A 25,676-nucleotide genomic window follows, 5' to 3' on the forward strand; every position below is an offset into this window, starting at 1 on the left:
CCTCCAATGCTTTCCAAAGTATAGCTATAGGTGTCTGAGCCAATTTTAAAACAAGTACAGAATTGTTACAGACTGACATATCGGTGATAGTGTGGGAGGGGGACTTGAAGTGACTGGCAACGGGGAGATGCAGATTATCAGTGATAGTGTGGGAGGAGCCTCTTCTACATTGGTGAGACCAAACGCAGACTAGGTGACTGTTTCGCAGAATTTCCACTGCCAGGAGGATTCCAAGCGTAAACTGGTGAAATAACACCTCATTTTCCATCTTTGAACCTTGCAGCCTAACAGCACGAACATTGAATTCTCCCATTTCAAGTAATCCCCACCCCCCTTCCCCACAAACCCCCCCCCGTGCTTTTGTTTTCCCTTTCCTAGCCTATCTTTTTTTTACCCCCCCTCCCCTTTTTTCCCTTTCTCACATTACCTTTGACCCATCCCCCAGTGGATCTGCTCTCCCCTCCTCCCTGCACCTGCCTATCACTGTCTCTTACCTGCATTTACCTATCACCACCTTGTGCCCACCCTGCCTCCCCTCTTTTGTCCACCTATCACTGCTGTGCTTTTTCCTCCTATATATTGGGCTTCCCTTTTTCCTATCTTCAGTCCTTGCTTTTTCTCCACGGATGCTACCTGGCCTGCTGAGTTCCTCCAGCATCATAGTGTTTGTTGGAGAAAATGCTGATGGGGATGGAGTCAGCCAAAGATGCAAAGTTTTGATAGGATACAAGTAGGATGATTTGATTTCAAAAATGTTAAGTTAAAGAAAATTCTTGCTCATCTTCTCCAAGATTTTTTATGGAAAAATGGGTGAAATGTTGATAAACTGAAGGGAATTATTCAACCAAAATCAGATTTTTTCTAGGTTTTAATTAGAATTCTTGTTGCTGTAAAACTAATGATTTTTGCTTTTGTTTTCTCTAAAGAGACCTCACAAGTCCATTCATAGACGACGGACAGACCCGATGGTGACCCTGTCAGGCATACTGGAAGGAATTATCAATGACATGAGGGACCTAGTAAATGTGAGTGTTCATAGATATTATTTAATTTAACCTTGGCAGTGGGAAGGACAATGATTAGAAAACTGAAATATGAGGCCATATTCACTTGGGCCTGTATTAAAATTCACTTCATACTGATTTTAATGAAAGTTTTTCCCAGTTTGTATGGGTCCAATATTGTCAGTTCAAGGAACCTTGATCCAGTTCCTTGTGGACTTGGATGCATTGCTCTAAAGTTTTTAAACTGATGCCAGTAGACACTGGTTTGAGATAAATGGTTCAGAAAATGCAACCTTTGAGCCACCTTGGGATAGTATCCACTGGAAATACAACCCTTTGGACCAGTCGATTAACATGTCGCAAAATACCATTCTATTTCATTTTCTCATTGTCTCAAGTCGTTGTGTCAGCAGATAATGTGTCATTTGAGATAAGAGAGACACGAGAATTTTAATGCATTCTCTCTGTATGAATTTGTTCTCTTTCTCTGCCAGACTTATCCATTTCACACTCCAGTCAACGCAAAGGTTGTGAAAGATTATTATAAAATTATCACTAAACCAATGGACTTGCAGACCTTGAGAGAGAATGTCCGCAAAAGAATGTGCCATTCACGAGAAGAATTCCGAGAGCATGTAGAACTTATTGTTAAAAACTGTGCTACTTATAATGGTGAGAGTTATAACTTCCTTTAAATTCAGAGCTACAAATTATTTTCCAGAGAGTTTCAGTTTCTAGATGTTTTCTAGAATCTGCTTGTCCGCACTATTAAGGTAGTAATAATAGTAGAGCAGTAATAAACTAATAGTAGAATGGATGAGCAGACCTGTAACAGCTGTAATTCAGTTTTGCAAAAAAGTGAAGTGAGAATGAGGAAAGGAAAATAATCTTAAAGGATACTTTTATAAGCAGACCAGAAGAGCAAAAGAACTACACTATGGAATATACATCATTAAAACCAATAGTGCAGTTAGATAATAACATACATGAGAGAGGTGTGCCTGTTTAAAATAAAATGTTCAACTAATACAAGATCTTAGACCTTATATTTAATTTAATAGAAATAAGTTATACATTTTTGGGGACTTCATTACATGAAGCACTGGAATAAATATGATATTCATCTGCTTGGAAGCTAGGTAAGAGATTTGTTGCGAGGAAGAGGGTTAAAATATTAAGGTCTAATCCATTAGATTGAGAGGTCAAGGGATAATCTGTTCATAAATATGATTGTGAAGGATTATATGGGTTTTTTTTCCCCAACAAATTGAGACCAATAGTTGAGACAAGGCACACATTCTTTGTAGTAAGGCGATTAGATAGTTGAATTGCTAAAACATGGCTTAGGTATGAAATGAAATTTAGATAAATGAAAATTAGATAATTGCTTAAACAAGGAGACTACAAGAGGAGATATGAGTGGGAGATTTTGGCTTATGTGAAGGAAACCTTGGACACAGACATTTAGGGCCTGTTGGGCCAGATAATCTGCAGCTGTGTGCTGGAGCTCCATTCAGTTGAGTAAATACAGTGTGAAATAATTTTATAGTGAGTAACTGTAGATGAGAGAGTTTACATGTTTATGGGTTGGATGGTTGTGTGAGGGAGGTACAGTGGTGGGTTGTACCTTGGTATAATGCTGCCACCACACTAAGCATCTGTTTATCTCTACAGGTGTGAAGCATCCTCTGACCCAAATTGCCCAGAGTATGGTGGACCTTTGTGACATGAAATTCAAAGAGGTGAGTCATCAGATTCCAATAAGCACAAAACTGCAAATCTGAAGTAAAATCAGAACATGCAAGAAATAGCATGTTAGGGAGTATCTGAGGAGAGGGAAACAAGGACAACTTTTCAGTTCATTGTCCTTTGATCACAACTGGGAAATATTAGAAACTGTCCTAATCTATCCCAATTCTGTTGCATGGTTATTGATGTGAAATATTTATTTTGTTGTTCTCTCCAATGATGCTGCTTAAACTGCTGAGTATTTTCAGCATATTCTGTTTTTATTTCAGATTTAGAACATTTGCAACTTTTTGCTTTTGGGTTATTCTGTGTCAATGTTTTTCTCATTGCAATCTATGGTAGCTATTTTTTGCCCCACTCATACTGTTTAAAATGAGGATGCTAAAATGCGTAAAAGAATGAGTTGAAACTGGAAGTACATATAAGAGCTGCGTTATAAAATGTTGATTTTCTGATGGAAAATAGCATAGTCATGGAGAAGGACAGGAGTAGACAATATGGGAAAGTATTTAATTGTTGGGGGGGGGTGCTAATTACAGTGGTATTAGGCAGGAACTTGGGAGCGTAAATTGGGAACAGATGTTCTCAGGGAAATGCACAGCAGAAATGTGGAGGATGTTTAGGGACCACTTGCATGGAGTTCTGGATAGGTTTGTCCCATTGAGGCAGGGAAAGGATGGTAGGTTGAAGGAACCATGGTTGACAAGAGAGGTGGAACATTTTGTCAAAAGGAAGAAGGAAGCATACTTAAGGTTTAGGAAGCAAAAATCAGAGAGGGCTCTTTGAGAATTATAAGGTAACCAGGAAGCAGCTTAAGAAGGGACTTAGGAGAGCTAGAAGGGGACATGAGAAGGCCTTGGCAAGAAGGATTAAGGAAAACAGCAAGGCATTCTACATGTAGGTGAAGAGCAGGAGATTGACTAGAGTGAGGGTAGGACCGCTCAGGGATAAAGGGGGAAATGTGTCTGGAGGAGGTAGGGGAGGTCCTTAATGAATACTTCATTGCTCACCAGGGAGAGGGACTTTGACGAATGTGAGGTCAGCGTAGAACAGGCTAATGTGCTGGAGCATGTTGAGGTTAAAAAAGAGCAATACACAAAAAGTGCTGGAGGGACTCAGTGGGTCAGGCAGCATCCATGGAGGGAAATATACAGTCGACATTTCGGGCCGAGACCTTTCATCAGGATTGGAAAGGAAGCGGGCAGAAGCCAGAATAAGAAAAGGGGGGGGGGGGGGGTTGCAGGCGGCGGTGGAGGGGGAGGAGCACACGCAGGCAGGTGATAGGTGAGTTCAGGTGGTAGGTGAGTCCAGGTGAGAGGGAGAAGGCAGTAGGTGGGGGGAAGGGGAGAAGATGTAAAAGCTGAGAGGTGATAGGTAGAAGAGGCAAAGGGCTGAAGAAGGAGGATTCCGGTAGGAGAGGCAGTGGACCATGGAATAAGGATGGGGGAAGAGAGGAGATGGGCAGGTCATCAAGGTGGGGAAAGGGAGCGATGAGCGATAGGAATAAGGGAAGACAAAGGAGTTGAGGGGGAGGGGTGAATAATTTTTTTAAAAAAGGGGTGGGGTTACTGGAAGTTAGAGAAATCGATGTTGAGGCCATCAGGTTGGAGACTTCCAAGGTGGAATATGAGGTGTTGTTCCTCCAACCTGCGCCTGGCCTCAATGTGGCAATAGAGGAGGGCATGGATAGACATGTCAGTATGGGATTGGGATGTGGAATTGAAGTGGGTGGCCACCGGGAGGTCCTGGCTGTTGCAGTGGATGAAGCGGTCACCCAATCTGCATCAGGTCTCACTGATGTACAGGAGGCCACACTGGGAGCACCGGATGCAATAAGTGACACCCTCGGACTAACAGGAAGGATTATTTGGGACCCTGAATGGTGGTGAGGGAGGAGGTGTAGGGACAGGTGTAGCACTTGGTGCGGTTGCAGGCATAAGTGCCGGGAAGTTATCAATGGGGAGGGACGAGTGGACAAGGGAATCACAGAGAGAGTGGTCCCTTCAGAAAGCAGAGAGAGGGGGTGAGGGGAAGATGTGCCTGGTGGTAGGATCCCATTGGAGGTGGTGGAAGTTGTGGAGAATGATGTGTTGGATACAGAGGCTCGTGGGGCGGTAGGTGAGGACAAGGGGGACCCTGTCCCTGTTATGTCGGTTGGAGGAGGGGGTGAGGACAGACATGAGGGCAGTGGAGGAGATATGAGTAAGGGCAGGATTGATGGTAATGGAAGGGAAACCCCGGTTACTAAAAAAGGAGGACATCTCTGACGTCCTAGAATGGAAAACCTCATCATGGGAACGGATGCAGCGGAGGCAGAAGAACTGGGAGAAGGGGATGGCGTCCTTACGAGTGACAGGGTGGGAAGAGGGGTAGTCAAGGTAACTGTGGTTAACCTGTCTCCAGAGATGGAGACAGAGAGATCCAGAAAGGGGAGAGAGTTGTCGGAGATGGAACAAGTCAATCTGAGGGCAGGGTGGAAGTTGGAGGCAAAGTTAATGAAATTGACGAGCTCAGCATGGGTACAGGAAGCAGCCCCAATGCAGTCGTCAATGTAGCAATGCAGTCATCACTGTAGCTGAGAAAGAATTGGGGGGCATTACCAGTGTAGGCTTGGAACATAGACTGTTCGATGTAGCCGACAAGGCAGGGATAGCTGGAGCCCATGCGAGTGCCCATGGCTACACCTTTAGTTTGGAGAAAGTGGGAGGAGCCGAAAGAAAAGTTTTTAAAGGCGAGTACCAGTTCTGCCAGATGGAGGAGGGTGGTGGTGGAGGGGAACTGGTTGGGTCTGTAATCGAGAAAGAAACTGAGAGCCTTAGGCCTTCCTGATGGGGGATGGAAGTGTACAGAGACTCGATGTTCATGGTGATAATGAAGTGGTCAGGGCTGGGGAACTGGAAGTCGTTGAAGTGATGGAGAACATTTGAAGTGTCACGGACCTAGGTAGGAAGGGACTGGACCAAGGGGGACAAAATGGAGTCAAGATATGAGGACACAAGTTCAGTGGGGCAGGAGCAGGCAGAAACAATGGGTCTACCAGGGCAGTTGGGTTTGTAGGAGGTAGAGACGGGCAGTGCAGGGTAGGGGAACTATGAGGTTGGAGGCTGTAGAAGGGAGGTCTCCAGAGGCGATGAAGTCAGTCATAGTGCGGGAGACAATGGCTTGATGCTCCTTGGTGGGGTCCGGGTTGAGGGATAAGTAAGAGGAGGTGTCCGAGAGTTGACATCTGGCCTCTGCATTATAAAGGTCAGTCCGCCAGACTACAACAGCACCATCCCTGTCTGTGGGTTTGATAGTGAGATTAGGATTGGTGCGGAGGGAGTGGAGGGCAGTGCGTTCAGAGGGGGTGAGGTTGGAATAGGTGAGGGGAGTGGTGAAGTTGAGACTGTTAGAGATGGAGATCCAGAGTGGGCAGAAGGCCAGGATGAAGTGTCCAAGAGGAGGAAGAGGGCTTAAGGCAGGAGAGCAGATCATCAGTGGGGGGATGGGGAATCCTTGCCAAAGTAGGCCCGGAGACAGGTGGTGAAGAGCTCGGAAGAAGAGGTTAAGAAGGAGTTAGTGTTGGAGCTTCTGCAAAACATTAGGATAGATAAGTCCCTGGGGCTGGATGAGATATACCTCTGGTTACTAAGAGAAGTGAGGGAAGAGATTGCTGGGGCATTGACAATGATCTTATGTCCTGCCTGGCCACAGGAGTGGTACCAGAGGATTGGAGGATGGCAAATGTTGTTCTGTTGTTCAAGAAAGGTAGTAGGGATAATCTGGGAGTTATAGACCAGTCAGTCTTGTGTCACTGGTGGGTAAGCTATTGGAGAGGATTCTTAGGGACAGGATTTATGAGCATTGGAGAGCATAGTCTTTTTAGGGATAGTCAACATGGCTTTGTGAGGGGCAGGTTGTGCCTCACGAGCCTAAATGAGTTTTTCGAGGAGGTGACAAAACAAATTGATGAAGGTCGAGCGGTTGATGTGGTGTATATGGATTTTAGTAAGGCATTTGACAAGGTTCCCCGTGGTAGTCTCATCCATAAAGTCATAAGGCATGGGATCCATGGAGACTTGGTCGTGGGAATTCGGAATTGGCTTGCCCACAGAAGTCAGAGGGTGATAGCAGATGGAGCGTATTCTTCCTGGAGGTCGGTGACCAGTGGTGTTCCGCAGGGGTCTGTTCTGGGACCCCTGCTCGTTGTGATTTTGATAAATGGCTGAGAAAGTGGAGGGGTGGTTTAGTAAGTTTGCAGGCGACACGAACGTTGGAGGTGTTGTGGATAGTGTAGAAGGATGTTGTAGATTTCAATGGGATATAGACAGGATGCAGAGTTGGGCGGAGAAGTGGCTGATGGCGTTCAATCCGGAAAAGTGTGAAGGGATGCACTTTGGAAGATCGAACTTGAAGGCAGAGTACAGGGTTCTTAGCAGCGTGGAGGAACAAAGGGATTTTGGGGTCCAAGTCCATTGATCCCTCAGAGTTGCCGGGCAAGTTGATAGGGTGGTTAAGAAGGTGAATGGTCTGCTGATTGAATTCAAGAGCCATGAGATAATGTTGCAGCTCGACAAAACTCTGGTTAGACCACACTTGGAGTACTGTGTTCAGTTCTGGTCGCCTCATTATAGGAAGGCTGTGGAAGCTTTAGAGAGGGTGCAAAGGAGATTTTTACCAGGATGCTGCGTGGACTAGAGAACATGCCTTAAGAGAAAAGTTTGAGCGAGCTAGGGCTTTTCTCTTTGGAGCAATGGAGGATGAGAGGCGACTTGATAGAGGTGTATAAGATGATGAGGGGGATAGATACAGTGGACAGCTATCACCTTTTTCCCAGGTCGGCAATGGCCAAATACCAGAGGACATTGGTTTGTGAGTAGAGAAAAGTTTAAGGGAGATATCAGAGGTAGGCTTTCGACACATAGAGTGGTGGGTGCCTGAAACGTACTGCCAGGGGTGGTGGTAATGGCTGATACAATAGGAACATTTAGAAGACTTTTGGATAGGCACATGGATGTAAGAAAAGTGGAGGGTTAAGGGTGTGTCGGAGGGAAGGGTTATATTGATCATGGGGTAAGTTTATATAGGTCGGCACAACGTGGTGGGCTGAAGGGCCCATACTGTGTTGTACTGTTCAATGAATCTTTTCTGTCAAGGAGGTTATTGTCACTTAAAAATACTTCACGTGTACTGTTGATGAGAGAATTCTATAAGCATGTGGAAGCCATAATAAAAACATTGTTATTTATGAGAACTAAATTGAACAAAATGTTTTCACCTGCTGAACAACTCATTTGCTCACCTCCCACCAAAAGTTTGTGTGAAGTATAATCACCATTAAACATATCTGCCAGTTTATGCAGATAAGGGCAGTCATTTGCAGATAATTAATTTTACTAAGGCTGGAGAAGGATAAATATTGACCTGGACTCCAAGGAGAAATCCCCTCATCTCTTTTAAAATTGTGCTGTGGGATTTTCTTTACATTCACCAGAGAGGACATTAGTTTAGCTTCCCACAGTGTCTGACATTGTAGTACTTGTTTAAAGCTGCACAGGAAGGTCAGCCCACATTTAGTGCTCAAATCTCTGACACAGGTCTCTACCTTTGATTGAACATTAGGTAAGTCTTCTCCCTGCCTCTCTCCATTTCCCTCATTGGCTTGAATGAAGAGAATCCAGGTGTGAATACCACTTGAGGCAGGGATTCAAACTTCTGTCTCAAAGACTTGACACCCACTTTAAAACCTGAAATTTTATCCACCTGGTTTGTAACGTGATGGCCTCATTAGGGAAGAAATCTACTTCATTATAACATCAAAAAATTTTCATTGCTTTTTATTAGAAAGAAGATAAACTGGTCCGCCTAGAGAAAGCCATCAATCCTCTTCTAGATGATGATGACCAGGTTGCCTTCTCCTTCATACTGGATAACATTGTTACTCAAAAGATGATGGCCGTGGCAGATGTAAGTCAGACTGTCTATTTGTCTTTTGCAAAGGATACATTCAAATTAAATCATGAGAATTGTTATGATGTGTATTGTGAACAATTTTCTTTCTACCTGTCAGTCTTGGCCCTTCCATCATCCAGTTAATAAGAAGTTTGTTCCTGATTATTACAAAGTAATTACAAATCCAATGGACCTTGAAACAGTGAGAAAGGTATGAAAATTAAACTGGAGATCTGTTGGAAATAGCTACCTGAAATTTCTGCATACACTTGTCTCTTTCACATTGCAGTTACTAAATTATTTCCATGTTCTTGGTATTGCAGAATATTTCCAAACACAAGTATCAGAATCGTGAAGCTTTCCTGCAGGATGTGGAACTTATTTTGTCAAACAGCATCAAATATAATGGTAACGTTCGAAGCCAGTCTTCTCACCACAGATCCATCACTACATCAGTTTTGTTGCTTTGTTTTAATTTAATGGTCACATTTTCTTGTAATCGAGGGTGGATGGGAGTTAACAGTGGTCAAAAAAAAATGTCAGTTTGTGAACAATAAGCATTCAAGAATAAACTTTTATATTTTTTCTCCAAATATGACCGTCAGTCAACATGTTTGTTTTATTGACATGTAGAAAACATGGTTGTGAACAAAAATGGTTGTGAAATGGAGAAAACAAATGCAGCAGACGACTACCAATTTTTTTCAGGATGTTTCCATTCCAAGTTCTCTTGGCCTCTCCTCATTAAAGATGCAGTGTAATTTTAAACCGAAAACTATCCGAGAAAGGAAGAGGGGAGTCCTTCCGTAATTTGAATGTTGTAAAAAGGAGAGGCTATTTTGTCCTTGGGTATTTGTGATCACTCAGACTCATGAAGCCTTTTTCGAAAGTAGCACAAATAAATCCTCTGATAAATATTAAAGGAGTAATAGATCACAGTGGGATTTGAGTGACCTGATATTGTGTAGACTAAGGGAAAATCAAGTGAGAGGGAGAATGAATATTGAAGAAAACTGATTCTACCCCTCAGTGCAACATATTGCTGCCCCGGAGGATAATGATTAAAAAAAACAATGTTGGAAAGTTAACCGGAATGCTATAAATGACACTTTGTAGCAGTAGGCTGTTCTAAGATTTTTAAAGATCTTGCTCATTTAACTAATCTTTGCCCACCATTCAAGTACCCAAACACAATTTTCCAGATGAAGCAACAATGCACTTGCACTTCCTCCCATATGAAGTATTGCATCCAGTGCTTACAATGTGTCCTCTACTGTATAGGAGAAACAAAATGGAGTTTGCGTGATTGTTTTGTGGAGCACCACTCTTCAGCCTCTTTGGGCAAACCTGAGCTTCCTGTTGCTTGTCATTTTAATTTTCCATCCCATCCCGCTTTGTTCTTTATGTATCTGTGGGTTCATGCAGTGTTTGTGTGTGCATGCTGCAGCCTTTAGGGTTCTATCCTTTACAGTAATTCTGCTGTCATTTCTGCTGTAAATCCATTTGGGATATTGACTCAGTTTTCCTCCATTAGCCCAGCTTGACCTGCTGGGCACGTACCACAGCCTTGCACTTTACAATTTCCATTTTGTTTTGTGTTTTTGCTTTCTAACTGCCCACATCTCATAGTTTTTGTTCATTTTCTTTCTGTAACTGCCCACATTAACACATTTTCTGGATGACCTCTGTAATGCATTCCTATGGCAACCTGGCCTTTGTCCTATCAAAGTAATAGGATTTGCTGCCTTCCACCACCCCCCCCCCCCCCCATTGAAAAATAACCTGCTTTCCTAGTTTTGATGAAGGTTCTTCAACCTGAAACATTAACTTTGTTTCTCTTTCCACAGATGTTGCCTAACCTGCTGAGTATTTCCAACATTTTCAGTTCTTATTTCATTCCCAATAGTTAGTTTGCCACTTCCTACAACCTGATCATTTTATGCATGATATTCATCAACATAAATATTATTAATGAAGGTACTTGTGAGCTTCATGAGCTGGTCATCCATCTACAATACAATATGAGATTGGAAACCGTTACTAACACCAACCATTTAACTTTGTATAAGTACTTGTATTGAGTGCTAGAAGGAATCTTAGCATGAAGTAGCATGAGAGGAGACGATACAGAGCTTCACCACTGTGCCAAACTTACAAAGTTAGCAGATATTACAGTGGCATAGCTCATAGAGCTGCTGCCTCATATTACCAGTAATCCAGTTTCAATCCTGATCTTAGGTACTGTCTGTGTGGAGTTTGCACATTCTCCTTGAGACTGTGTGGGTTTTCTCCCGCATCTTAAAAACGCGTGGGTTGATAGATTAATTGGCTACTGTACATTGCCCCTAGTGTGTGAGTGAGGGATAGAATCTGGTGGGTGATTGTTGGGAATGTGGGGAGAATAAAATATCGTTTGGGTAGGATTGATGTAATAATGGGTGCACAATGTTCAGTTTGAACTCCGTGAGTTGAAGGGCCTGTTTCTGTGCTGCATTTCTCAATGACTTTATGACAGTAACGTAATCTCTTTTTTTTACAATGGAGATTATTAACAATATAGCTCAACCTCATGTACAAATAATGAAACTATACTCGTGTGGGTAATAGTCTTAGGGAAATGAATGTAATGAGCTTGTTTGTTCAAGAACCAGCAGTAGACTTATTATTTCTCTCTTCATTTGCAGGCACAGATAGTCCATATACGAAAACTGGCCAGGAGATTGTGAATGTCTGCCATCAAACATTGGCTGAGGTAGAAATCTTTAAAAAAAACCTTAATTTTAACCTTGTGTTCAATTTTGCAGCATGTAACTGGGGGGAATGAACATCAATGAATTTATTGAATAGGTTTTATAAAAGACATAACAGTTTAATAAAAAGCCTTTCATACAGTTGAACTTTATTGGTAGGTTGTGCTTTTGTTTGTTATTGATGTTCTCTTTGCAAATTGCATTTAATAGGGTCCCAGATTTTTCTTTCCCCCCAGTATTCCTAAAAGGCATTGTTTGGTAATTGGTTTATTATTGTAACACGTATCGAGATGCAATGAAAAACTTTGTTTGCATGCCATTCATATAGATCATTTCAAAACATGTACATTGAGGTAGTACAAAAGGGAAAAAATTAAAAGAATGCAGAATATAGTGTTACAGCTACAGAGAAAATGCAGTGCAGGTGGACAATAAGGTGCAAGGGCCATGATAAGATAGATTGTGAGGTCAAGAGTTCACCTTTATCGTACAAGAGATCCATTCAAGAGTCTTATGAAAATGGGATAGAAGCTGTCCTTGAACCTGGTAGTGCGTGTTTTCAAGCTTTTGTATTTTCTGCCCAATGGAAAGGGGGAGAAGAGAGAATATCCAGGGTGGGAGGGACCTTTGATTATTCCTGAGGTAGTAGGAAGTGTAGACAAAGTTCATAGAGGGGAGGCTGGTTTTCGTGATGGGCTGAGTTGTGTCCCGACAGAAATACCTTTTATACTCAATAAATAGATGCTTGATAATCCTTGAAAAATACTTGAATCAAGACAACAAATATCAACAATATTCATTAGGAGGGGGCTCAGTTGAGGCTGATCTTTTTATGACCTTTTGTTTTTCAACTTTGTATTGCACAGTACGAGGGTGTTCACAATTTTTATTTAATTGAGTTCTCTGTCGTCTTTGAACAGAAATTATTTGGCAGTAATCTTCTGAATGCATCCATATAAAATATTCAGAATTCACAATAATATCTGCTATATGAAATATACATTATGAAACATACATTAGGTGGTTTGGAGGAGCAAAACGCATGCAGGGCAACAAGAAGGCACAGTGATTTTACCCCATATCATTATGTCTCTGATTCTGATGTATATTTGCAACAGTCAACATTAGCAACTGGTAAGAAATCCTTTCAGCTGATGTAATAGTTTTATAGCAGACTTTAAGTGCAGTCTGCTTGATACGAGTGGAATGGTTGTAGGTGCGGTTAGATCTTTGGTGAAAGTAGTTGATACAACTTAAGATTTATCTCTGATCATTGCATTTCTTTTTGATTTTTCCCATTCTTAAAAAATAGTATGATGAACATTTGACTCAACTGGAAAAAGATATTGCTTCTGCTAAGGAGGCTGCTCTTGATGCTGCAGAGTTTGATGGTCTTGATCCCCTGACTCCAGGACCTCACACTCCTCAGGTCAGTTCTAAAACAAGTTGATGTTATACATGTGTTTTCTTAATTGGTTTATATGCTTGCCAAGGTCATTTCATGAGTCAAAATACAAAATGTTTCTCTCAACTCCACCTTTGTTCTTTCACGCAGTGTTATTGTTTTCCTGCCAAGGTCAAGATGGTAAACACTTTTGGTGCTTTAGCTTTTCAGATGGCCTTATGGTTGCAAGGTTTTTATTTGCCTTTGCAGTTCTGCTACTCTTCAGAAAAATCCTGACCTCCCCCTAGAATTCTGCAATACCTTAAGTTCAATTACTGACACTTGAAGAAATGGATTCCGTTACAATTCTCTTCCCTAATTTGAACTCTTCTGATAATTCTGAGAAGAATAAAACCAGGCTATAGTTTTTTTTTTAAAAAGTGGTTTAAATTATTAAAGTTCAGCATAATGTGGTTTTTCACTTTCTCTGAATCTTGAAGTTCTGCTTGGCTGTTTCTGATTTTTTTTAAACAGTTCCTTAATGAAATTGTCTGTTTTTATTTAAAGTGTACATGATTATCTTGGGCAGAATCTAAACTTGAAGCTACTGTTTAGCTTGAATTTGGAATCAAAATACTACTATGCTTAAAGAACCAGTGAGACATACAGATAGTGCATTCAATAACATTGCTATAGACTTTCAATAACATTGCTACAGACTTAAATTGCTAAAACAATATATATTTCTAACACAGTCACTTTAAATATTTACAACATGTAGCCTTGAAAGATGGTTATGAGTTCTGAGGATGGATTTAGAATTTTTTATCGGCAGGATTTTCAATCTCCTAGTGTTTATTACTCCCAATTGAGTTAATTTTTGCAAACTCTTAAATTTCCTTAATCAAAGCCATTGCACAGAGTTTCCATAGATCACCAAATGTTTTTGGATGAAGATTAATCTTGAGAATTTACTCATTGAGATCCTTAAAAAGGGGTATTATTCAGAACCAACAAAATGTCTGACAAATATCCACCATCCTGATTCTGACAAAGCACTTGTATGTATCCACAATATAGCATTGTCACTGGAGAAAAATTGTAAAAGTTTCTTTTTTGAAAAATAATCTCTTCATTCATATGGTGAGGCCAAAAGTAATACCCACCGTGGATGAATTGGACTATCTTTGCATTGACCAGGGATTTGTCCTGAGGCTTCAGTGGCTGATACTCCTTTAAAGAATTCCAAGTTTCATGTAGTGTGTTTGTTTCTTAGGGACATTGCCGTGAGGGACGCACAAGAACAGGTGAAGAGGAATCTGATGTGGATGTTGAAGGTTTTGAGGAAGATGATGATGGAAAACCAAAAACCCCTGCCCCAGCAAGTGACTTTTACCATCCTCTGCATGTAATATTTCATTATAACTCTTGAATGTTTCTTCTGACATTGTATTACATTCCATTTATTTCTGATTTAACCATAAATATTCTATTGTCTGTAATAGGAGGTAACTGAGGGAGTATGTGAAATGGAAGATGAGGATGAGATCTCTGTACCACAGCGCCAGGCAAGTGTATTATATGAAGATTTACTGATGTCAGATGGAGAGGATGAGGATCACAGTGAAGATGAAGAAGGTGATAATCCATTCTCCTGTAAGTAGAAAGCTCCTTGCTTTTCCTTACTGTTTTGACAATTTAACTCAAACTTGCAACATTTGGGGAGCACAGAGGCACAGCTAGTGGAGCTGCTGCCCCACAACTCCAGCAGGTTGCCTGGCACTCAGTGCTGTCTGTGTGGAGTTTGGACATTCTTCCTGTGACCATGTGGGTGCTCTCGTTTTCTCCCACATCCAAAAGACCTCCAGGTTGGGAGGTTAATTGGTGATTGTAAATTGTCCCTAATGTGTAGGTGAGTGGTAGAATCTGGGGGTTGATGGGAATGTTGGACAACTAAAATACGATTAGTGTAAATGGGTGCTTGATGGTTGATACAGATTCAGTGGGCCAAAGGGACAACTTCCATGCTGGATGACACTATGACTATGATTTCTATCATAGTAATCAAGGCCACACATGAAAATAGATCATCAGTGCCATGCTTAAGTTGCTCAATTCTGGCCACTGATACCAGGCTACCACTGCAACGTACTGGATCACTGACCCATTGAGCTTGTGTTTGGAAAGGTCACCAACCAGTTCTGGGTTCTCTGACATCGTTCTCTACTAACTAGCCAATTAGTTAATAGAAGTAAATTCTTTTCTGCAGATTTGTCTATCTTGTCTGCAGTTCACCGCCATTTAGTTTTATTGTCAAAAAAAAGTCCCTAGTTCCACTGCCCTTTGTAGAAGCGAGTTTTACAGACTCAGCCTTCTTGAGAGAAATTTTGGCTCACCTGTCTTAAATGGGCAATCCTTATTTTTAAATAGGGACTTTAAATAGTTATTCATTCTCCTGCAAGAGGGAACATCCTTTCCATATCCACCGGGTCAAGACCCCTCAGGATTGTACATGTTTCAACCAAGTCACTTTCAATGGATATCATATATGAATTAGAAGGAGGTCAATTATCTCACTCAAGACTTGGCAACCAACAGCTCCAACAATTTACTTTGTACCACTTCCCTGGTGATTGTAAATTTCCCTGAGTTCTTTTCCCATGGCCCTTTCAGTTCTCGATTTACAGCTATTCCTGGGATGTTTCTTAGTCTCTCTAGTGAAGGTTGATGCAAAATACTTGTTTAGTTCATCTGTCATCTCCTTGGTTTCCATTATTAATTCTCTGGATTGATTTTCTGGAAGATTAGCACTCATTTGTTAATTCTGCTTTTTTAATTATCTGTATAGAAATTCTTGCTGGTTTCTTTACATCTTGCCAGCTTTATCTCATCCTATAGTTTTTCTTCCCTTATTAAACTTGAAGTCATCTATTGCTGTTTTTAATATTCTGTCCCATCTTCTAACCTGCTGCACATCTTTGTGCAATAATTTTTTTAAATAACATTTAACAGTTTGAGTTGATCACGGTTAGTGGCTTCTGCCCTTGGATTTATTTTTTCTCTTCAGAATGTATTTATTCTGTGTATTCTGAAAGATCCCCTGAATTGTCTGCTAATGTATCTCAACTGACTGATCCCCAAACCTAATTTGCCAGATCACTTGAGCTTTCATGCCCTTGATTACCCTTATTAAGTTTAAAATACTAGTCTGAAACCCATTCTTCTCTCCCTCAAACTGAATGTAAAATTCAATCATATGATCACTGCTGCATAGAGATGCTTTTGCAATGAGGTCATTAATTATCCAGTATAACCTGTTCCCTGGTTGGTTCTAGAACATGCTATTCCAAGAAACTGTTCCATACTCTGTAAAGATTCTATAAGCTCCTCACTTACCTTGTCCATCTAATTTCTTTTTAGTCTTTGTGTAGATTAATATTCCTCATTTTTATTGCTGTACCTTATTGACAAGCTCCTTTACATCTTCCTTTATACTCTGTCCTACAGTATGGTTACCATTCCACAAGTGATTTTTTGCCTTTCTTGGGAGTTCAAATTGTAAATGTGTGATGTTTTAGAATAGAGGTAATTTCTTATATTTCATAACATCATAAAAGGAGGTCCTTCAGCCTATGGTCTATGCTGACTCACAGAAAAATCCCTTCAACCCCATTCCATCTTCTCCCCACCACTTAATTCCCTGTAATCTGTTTTCCCTCACATCTCTCAACTCCCCACCCACCTACACTTGAGGTAATTTACAGTAGTCCATTAACCTACTAACCAGCTTGTCTTCGGAATTCTGCTGCTTAATTTTATAAACCAAGGCATTTGTCTCAACTGCCTTTATCCCATTCTTTAATATCAGGGTTACCTCATCTATTTTGCCTCTCTCTACAAGTTAACCATTTTTGAATACCTAATTTCTGAGCGCAGTCACTTTTCAACTATGTCATTATAATGGCGACAAGATGGTGCCCATCCATTTCTATTTGTGCCATTAATTCATCTTCATTGTTGCATACACTTTAAGAGATGTCACTTTTGCCTTTTTGCAATTTTACCTGCTCTGCCTCCATTTCCAAGTACATTCATGTCTGTATGCACAGTCCCCCCTTGAACAAACTATTGTTGTCAGTACCCATTTTGCTATCCTACACTATGACTTCATGTAGAGTGATACATTCATACAGCACCGAAATGGGCTCTTCAACCAATGAGTCTGTGACAACCATCAAGTAGCTATTGATGCTAATCCTACACTAATTACATTTTATTCTCCCCACATTGTCACCAACTACCCCCTAGAATCTACCCCTTGCCTACACACAAGGGACAGTTTACAGTTGTCAATTAACCTATGGACCCACAAGTCTTTAGATGTGAGAGGAAACCTGAGTACCCAGGAAAAATGTGCAAATTCCACATGGACAATACTGGAGGTCAGGATTGAAACTGGATTCAATCTCTACTAGCTGCACCATTGCTCCACCGCTGCTTTGTCCTTTCTCTTTAACTTACTTAACTTTCTCTCACCAGAATCCACCTCCCTCCCTCTGTCCCAACCTCTCTTCTGCAACTATTAAATGCAAGTCTCATCCACAGCTCTTGCTTACCTCGCTAGGATCACTTCCCAGTACTGCTGCTAATGCCCCAGGAATTCCAATCCATTTCTCCACAACAATCTTTCAGCTACATATTCAGTTCTTAAGCCTTACCCATGTTAACAAATCCATATACCATCTCCCCATCCTCCACCCCCCAGTGTTTTGGTTTCCTGTAAGGAACTTGCTACTTTTACTTTGTGCTTCCCTTGATTTTATTCATATTCTCCATGGCTTGGTGCTTTCCTTTCTAATTTTACCCCTGCCACTTGTATACATTTTCAGACAAATACTACGAGCCTGAAGAGGCTGAAACGCCTTTTTCTCTTTTTGGGAATAAATTTGATCTGAACACTTACCATCTTCTACTCGTATGTCTCTCTGACTCAACACTGATTTACCTTCAAGTGGGCATTTCCTGTCTACTTTTACCAAATCATACTTTGGTTTTTGCCCAATATTGAACTTTTACTTCCAGTCTTTGTCCTTTTCCATAATTATGTTAAACGTAACCAAGTTAGGATCACTGCCTTCCCATGCTCCATTTGCCCGATTCACCCACTGCATCAGCTCCACACCCACACTCTTCTTGGACTTGCTACACTGATCAACAAAGTTCCTTTGAAATCATTTTCAGAATTCTTCTACTCCTACATGCTTCACATTGCTATTGCCCTGCAGAGTGTAGTTCTTCAAGTTCACATCCAAGTATTTCTTAAATATGGTGAAGATTTTTGCCTCTCCCATCATGAGTGAGTTTTCAGACCCAATCACTCTATGAATGATTACTACTTCTCATCTCCCCTCTAATTCCATCAATCACATTAAATCTATGCCTCAGAATTTCATCCTCTCTGCTAAAGGATATCCAATTTTATAAAACCCTCAAGTCTCCTTGGCTACTTCTGTTCCAAAGAAAACAAACTCAGCCAATCCAAATTTCACCCAAGTTTCCAGTCCTGACAATCTCCTCTGCAGTGCAGTCACACCTTTCCTTTAATATAGTGATCAGAGCTCGATGCAATGCTCAAGCTGTGGTCTAAATAGTGTCAGGTACAACTCCAACACAGCCTCTCTGTTCATGCAGTCTATGCCTTGGGAAATAAAGAAAAGCATTTTAACTACCTTTTATTGACTTCTATATTCGTGTGGCGTTACACCCCAAGTTCCTCTGCATTACTCAATATATTTTCACTTATTGGGCCTTCCCATCTTTCTACCCTCCAAATGTATTTCCTCACACTTTGCTGGATCCAACTCCATTTGCTATTTTTCTGCCCAACTTACCAGGCTGTCAATATCTCCTTGCAGTCGACAGCTTTTCTCCTCACCATTGAAATGGGGATTACAGGGGTCACAGACTGTTAGACCATCAATGTCTCTTTAGCCTGCATTTAGTCTGTGACAGAAGGTGGTGTCAGTCACTACTGCACGGAACCCTTCCTCCTCTCAAAACACACATCCTCCACAAAAACTCCCACCTTACCCAGGCACCATAGGTGCATCCCACTCACAGTGAAAAGTACCATTGGTTACTGTTATTTCATAGATTGAGTTTGCATGTCCAAAATGTCACAAGGGGAAGCAATGACTATTGAAAATGTTACAAGAAATACCATTGTTAATGACGTTTCCTGATTTTTTTGATGTCTCTATGATTCTAATTTGAAGTATTAATGTTGTCATGCATTCTTAGCAGAACTTAAATGGTATAAATGTCTGTTGGTATCTAATTTTGAATTGACATCAGTTATTATTGACCCTGCGATCACATAATGTCAAGTTCTTTACAATAGAAGTCACTGGATAATGAAAAGAGAAAGGATCCTGATTTTTTTTTTGTTGTAGCTCCAGACCAATGAAACCAATTCATTTAACCAGCCTGAGTTCAGTTAATTCACCAAGACAGCTGATAAACACTAAAGTGAAAGACTTTATTTTTATAAACTGATAAAACTCACAACTTATGTATAGCAATGGTACTATTTGTAGTGGTCACGTCAATTTTGAACACTTGTTGCTAGTGTCATGCTGAAAAATCTGGTTCAAGGCACGCACATTCTTACCTATTTTATTATTTGGTGGACTGGAATTGAAAATGTAAGCTGATACACAATTAAAGGTGGGTCTAGTACGATTAAATGCACTGCAAATAAGTTAAACCTAACAGCTAATATCCTTAATTTTGATGAGCAACAAGGATATTTTTTCAAGAAAAGTAAATATTTTCAGATATTAGTGTAAATAATATACAAGAAAGTGATTATTTATCATGGATTTGAGCTCAGTGGAGACCTTATTTGTCCTTGAGTGTTTGATATTTAGCTGGCAACTCTCTGTATTGAAAATCTTCAGAAACAAGCTTGGATATTGATTGGAATTAATTTAGGATGTCCTCAGCTTTGTTTAAAAAAAATTTAGATTTGGATTCTTCCTAACATTAAAATAAATCACGATTTCAGTAAATGATTTTCTTGTCCAATCAGATAAAAAAAAACATGATGCTGGAGGAACTCAGTAGGCCTGGCAGCATCCGTGGAGAAAAGCAGGCAGTCACCATTTCGGGTCAGGACCTTTCTGAGTCCTGAAGAAAGGTCCTGACCTGAAACATTGACCGCCCGCTTTTCTCCACGGATGCTGCCTGGCCTGCCGAGCTCCTCCCAGCATCATCGTGTTTTTCATCTAGATTCCAGCATCTGCAGTCCTTTGTTTTTCTAGGAATATAGATAATACACTGATCAGAATACTTTTGGCGTAGTGTTATCCCTGTGCCATGCCAAATTATTTTATGAGCAATGTGGCAGGCACACTAGGATTTTGCTGACTTCCTATCTGATTGGCAAATTGCATTGCCTTGTACCTTTTATAAATTGAGTTGATCCGTATATCCTTATGTTACATACACGTCAGTTACAGCAGAGTTGTTTCCAGGTGCCATGGACTTGACTTGGATATTACAGTATTAATGATTATTCTTATTGGTTCAGCAATGAATAACATTGTCTGTTTATCCAAATCCTTCATTTGTTTTATACAGCCATTCAGCTCAGTGAGAGTGGCAGTGACTCTGAGGTCGAAACAACTGCCATGCGATCAAAAAAACTTCATCTGATACCAGAGAATACACGTATGGGAATGGAAAATGAGGAGAGTATGATGTCTTATGAGGCAGATGGTGGTGAGACTTCTCAGATCATGGAAGACAGTAATATAAGGTAAAATTATTTGGACAGGTGGGTTAATTACTATTTCAAGTTGCATTTTGCTTCAGTCATTAAAGATCCTCTTTGAGTTTGTTCAGAAATTTGGAAAACCTACAGGTACCTTTGATTCTACTGTTCAGAAATTTTGTTCCCTGTTGCCTTAAGCCCTTACTCCCTCCCCCAGCCCCCAACACAGTTTAAAAAGATAAATGGTCTATTTTAAGTTGCTTTGTCCCTTTTACAAAGTAAGTTACATTTGCTTAGATGTAATCCGACAAAATGTTGATTCTTACAAATCTCTTAGATCAGCCGTGATCATGCAGTTTTTCTTTGCAGCTTTTCTATAACCTTTTTGGCTGTTGCTAAACACATCGCAACCTCAATTTTCTTTTGATTGAGAGAACTCTAAAACTTTGTGATTTATAATTATGATTCAACAGGATGATGAACCGAAGTGACTCCTTTGAAATTTTGAGATAATCATTGTTTTTGGGATTTGAGACTCAGATTTGTCCATGAATACCATCTACTTAAAAAAAGACTCATCAGTTTGCCCTTAGAGACTATATTACCATAATTAGGCATGAGATCTGAACAACTGGACAAATAATAACATTCCAAATAATCTTTTGAGCAACAAAAATGCCTGAAGAATGTTTTCAGGATCATTAGTAGAATACAGGACAGCAACCCTTTCTATATTTTTTTAAAAACAACTGTTGATTTATCAGTGGCAATAAGGTAAAACAAAATGTGAAAACTGTCCAGTGTAAGCATGAATAAACATAGGCCAAAGTACAAAAACTGTAGATACTGGATATTTGAAATTTTAAAAAAACAGGAAAATGCTGGAAATACTCACCAGACCAGGAAGCAACAATGCAGCGAGAAACAGAGTTGATGTTTCAAGTCGATGACCTGTGATCAGAACGGAGCAAATGGATAATAAACAGTGGACTTAATTGTCTCGAGTTGATTATAGTGATTGAAACTGGAACAGATGATTGGTTTGCCATTTTTGATACAAAAAGTACCAAAAGGTATGGTTCCAAAAGGCACTTTTTGTAGTAAAGGAAGGATTGAGAAGTTGATAGTAGCAGAAAAAATGAGAGGAGGGATGGGATAACATTTCAGATAGGTTTCAGAGGATAATAACTTTTGCAAAGGTAGTTGAATATTTACCTTCTGCCTTTGGCAGTTGCCTTGAAAACAAAAATTGCTGCAGAGTAACATGTAGATATTGAAATAGAAGGGGGGGTTTTTACATTTTTCAGAAGTAACAATACAGGCACTGGAGATGTTAATCATAATGCTTTTTGACTGGAAAATGATATTTATCAAATTACTGCACCTCTAAATTAACTTAAAAGACAGAAGTATAGCCATTATATACCTTGATTGGGTCCAACTTTACTCTCGTTGCTTCCTGGTTTAATCAAATAAGTTTTCCCTGAAAAATGAATGCAACTTTATTTTTTTCTCCAGCTATGAAAGCTATGAAGAAACTGAACTGAAGTCAAATACTCGTGATACAACCTTTAGCAGTGGTGGATGTGATTATGAGTTGTCAGAGGAGGAGGAGGAGGATGATGAACAGAGGCACGGGCCAAGTGTTCTTAATGAGGTTCAACTGAGTGAAGATGAGGAGGATAGTGAAGAATTTCATTCCATTGGAGGGGACAGTGACGTGGACTCGGATATAGAGAGCTGATCATTATTTGTTACCACCTGTTGGCAAGACCAGGTGCATCAACTCCAGTGTTGATATCATTGCGATGGAGGCAGATTTCATTGATTCATGTCATTAATGACATCACAGACTTCACAATGGATTATTTGAGAACATACGAGCAATTATTTGCTATATTCCTACAATAAATTTTGACTATGGATAGGAATCTTCTGTAAAGTTATGAGGAAATATAAATTCTATTAACAAGTTGTACTTAGTACCAAAACACATTGAACTCTGTATATAAAGTAGTTCCTGGAATCTGTACAAATATTGTATGTAAAAAGTTTAGGAATTTTTATTCTCTCTTCATGAAGTCGCTTTAAAGAATATTTGCTATTAGTGAATATGTATTATAGACTTCGTTATCACTGCTTTAAAAGGCTGCTCTCAACAGATTTAAAAACTAAAATGAATCCTGTTTCTCTAGCAGGAAACATTATTTGTATCTAACAGATAGTGATCCTATATTTCTGAATCTACAGTCCTTGATGTAATTGCAGCTCTTTTTAATACTTATTTTAATTTAGGTCATTGTTTTTTTTTGTTATCACAATACTCTTATTTTAAAAAGACATGAACAACTGAAAACCTGGCCCAATTCCAAACTGAACAGAATATTGCACTTTGATGAATATGTGGATAGATTGACTTCAACCTATTATGGAAAAGTTGAATACTTGTCTGTCCAATGTTATGTTAGTTCAAAGGTATAGCCAAGGAAGAAATGGAAAACCAGGGATATTTAAGAGTGAAACTCCAGAGGTCCCTCCCAGATTCAAAATGCAAAGAACTGTTGGTAATGAAGTAAAAATACTTAAGGTCTTAAGTAACTTTAAAGTTGTTAGTATTTTTTTTGGAAATATACCCTCACAGTGAAAATTTTGGTGAGCAGTATCCATTTGTACTCGTCTTGGATGGTTAACTGAGAATATTTGTCTTTGGAAAATATGTTGATCCTTCTGTACAAATGTGTTTTTAATTTGATTTCTATTTATCATGATAGTACCTCAGTGGTTTGATAAAAATGTTACCTTCTGCAATTCTGAACCTTACCAAGTGGTTGACATCATCATTTTTCATAATTTTTATTTGGTTGGCTGATTCAGTATTCTGAACTAGATATTCCTGTTCTTCATCTCAGTGTTTTAAATTAGGAATGTTTTTTCTTGATCTCTAGCCAGTGAACCAACTGTGAAACCTCTGTATGGCTCCTGGGTAAGAACTAGCTTGACCATGATAAGCACTGCATTGAAATTTTCTGTGAGCATTTAGTGTCCAGATTCTTATGCGGACCTGCCACTTGGTTATGTTTTGCAGTATGGTTGGTACCCCAGAAACTGTACAAAAGGGTCAGTACCTTTGGGTGAGGGAATTTTGGCAAAAAAGATATCATGATTAGTGTTTTGACAATTATGATCTAACAAAAATGTTGACTATTGGTTACATTTTATGATGTACATGTTGCAGTTTTGTAAAATCCTCTATATTGTAAATGGTCAACTAAAACTACTGTTTGAAATACAATTTTCCATTGAAATGTCAGCACTTGGAGAAACATAATTTTACTCTCAAATGGAACCGGTATGTTGTGAACATATTGGGTAAAATTATATTTGCAAGTGTTTGTTGCTTTTTGCTTGAATTTTTTTTCAGAAGCAAGTAACATAATGTCTAAGATCTGTTTTCTGTATACAGATTATTTTTATTTGAGGGGGATATTTTTTAGTTCCATAATTATTCCTCAGACATTGCTGGACACAGATTTTGGGTTTTTGATCAGTTAATAAATAATTCAACTGGGTATTTAACTTTTCTAAACAAAGTGTACCACCATGTAATTTCTACCTTTGACATTAAATGCCGGATGTGCACCAGCATTTGCAGCAGTGTCAGCACATTAGTATTATACATTTAAGATAGCAAATCCATCTATACTCTAGGCTTCTTTCGAGTTAGTTTACAGTTTTCACCTCTATTTTTCTTTAGAATTAGTAGCTACATTGAGGTGTAAGGTAATGAGGGAGAATGTTACCTATTAAATCTTGGTGTGGCTAAAAGATCAGATTCAGAGGAATTGGGTGGAGGCCAAGACAGTGGATGTGAATGTGAATAGATTAGAAGTTAAGGAATTCAACACAAAAGACAAGCCAAGTTAGAGAAACAAAGGACTGCAGATGCTGGCATCTAGGTGAAAACACTATGATGGTGGAGGAACTCAGCAGGCCAGGCAGTGTCTGTGGAGAAAAGCAAGCGGTCAACATTTTGGGTTAGGGCCCTTTAGGACTGAAGACAGCAAAAGGGGAAGCCCAATATATGGGAGAGAAAAGCAAAGCAGTGAGAGGTGGACAAAGGAGGGAAGGGGAGGCGGGGTGGTCACAAGGTGGTGGTAGGTAGATGCAGGTAAGAGACAGTGATAGGTGCTGGGGAGGAGGGGAGAGCAGATCCACTGGGGGATGGGTCAAAGGTAAGGAGAAAAAAAAGGGGATAGAAAAAAAAGATGCTAGGAAAGGGAAGAAAAGGAGGCATGGTGGATGTGGAGGGGGTTGGGGTTACTTAAAGTGGGAGAATTCGATGTTCCAAGATTCTAAGCTGCAAGGTTCCAAGATGGAAAATGAGATGCTGTTCCTCCAGCTTGCGCTTGGAATTCTCCTGGCAGTGGAGGAGGCTGACGACTGACATATCTGATGGAGTGGGAGGGGTAGTTGAAGTGACTGGCAATGGGGAGATGCAGATCAAGTTAGGTTTGTAAGTATAAAGCTGACATTGGAGTAGAATGTAATGTTGCCAGTCCAGTTTTGGAAAAGAATTTGTAGATGAGACATTCATGTAGGATATTGCCAATGAGTACAAAAGTGAGAAAAGAGTGACTGTAGTTGGGGACATTAAGGTAAGATATTTTTATTAGTCACGTGTACATCAAAACACATAGTGAAATACATCTTTTGCGTAGAGTGTTATGGGGGCAGCCCACAAATGTTGCCACACTTCTGGTGCCAACATAGCATGCCCACAACTTCCTAACCCATACACTTTTGGGATGTGGGAGGAAACTGGAGCACCTGGCGGAAACTCACTAATCAGAAGTGACTATTTGGTTGCTGGTGCCTAGGATCCTATGCTGTTCAGCAAAAGCAAGAACAATGAAGTGGGACAGAATAGGATAGGGAGTTCTGGAATAATTGAAGAGATTTTCTGTACAGATGACGGAGCTTTGGATTTGTCATACCATGCATGAGAGATTAAGTAAATGTATCATCCAGGACAGAGAAGGAAGTGAGTGGTCTTTGCAATGGGGAAGGGACGGCAACTCAGTTTA

General features: G+C 40.0%; 1 protein-coding gene across 2 annotated transcripts in view; it reads left to right on the forward strand.

The window, feature by feature from the left end:
• The window catches only part of taf1 (TAF1 RNA polymerase II, TATA box binding protein (TBP)-associated factor), an 89,542-nt gene extending 64,834 nt beyond the window's left edge, over positions 1 to 24,708 (forward strand). For both annotated transcript variants that reach the window (XM_052021779.1, XM_052021780.1), the window contains exons 29-40: positions 927 to 1,025; positions 1,499 to 1,676; positions 2,679 to 2,746; positions 8,577 to 8,699; positions 8,803 to 8,895; positions 9,008 to 9,092; positions 11,369 to 11,436; positions 12,747 to 12,863; positions 14,095 to 14,226; positions 14,324 to 14,474; positions 20,460 to 20,637; positions 22,111 to 24,708. In XM_052021779.1, coding sequence (XP_051877739.1) covers positions 927 to 1,025; positions 1,499 to 1,676; positions 2,679 to 2,746; positions 8,577 to 8,699; positions 8,803 to 8,895; positions 9,008 to 9,092; positions 11,369 to 11,436; positions 12,747 to 12,863; positions 14,095 to 14,226; positions 14,324 to 14,474; positions 20,460 to 20,637; positions 22,111 to 22,336 — 1,518 coding nt within the window. In that variant the 3' untranslated portion in view covers positions 22,337 to 24,708. The remainder of the gene's footprint in view (positions 1 to 926; positions 1,026 to 1,498; positions 1,677 to 2,678; positions 2,747 to 8,576; positions 8,700 to 8,802; positions 8,896 to 9,007; positions 9,093 to 11,368; positions 11,437 to 12,746; positions 12,864 to 14,094; positions 14,227 to 14,323; positions 14,475 to 20,459; positions 20,638 to 22,110) is intronic.
• Positions 24,709 to 25,676: the final 968 nt, after the last annotated feature.

The sequence above is a fragment of the Pristis pectinata genome, chromosome 8 (genome assembly GCF_009764475.1).
Source record: "Pristis pectinata isolate sPriPec2 chromosome 8, sPriPec2.1.pri, whole genome shotgun sequence".
NCBI classification, from domain to species: Eukaryota; Metazoa; Chordata; class Chondrichthyes; order Rhinopristiformes; family Pristidae; genus Pristis; species Pristis pectinata.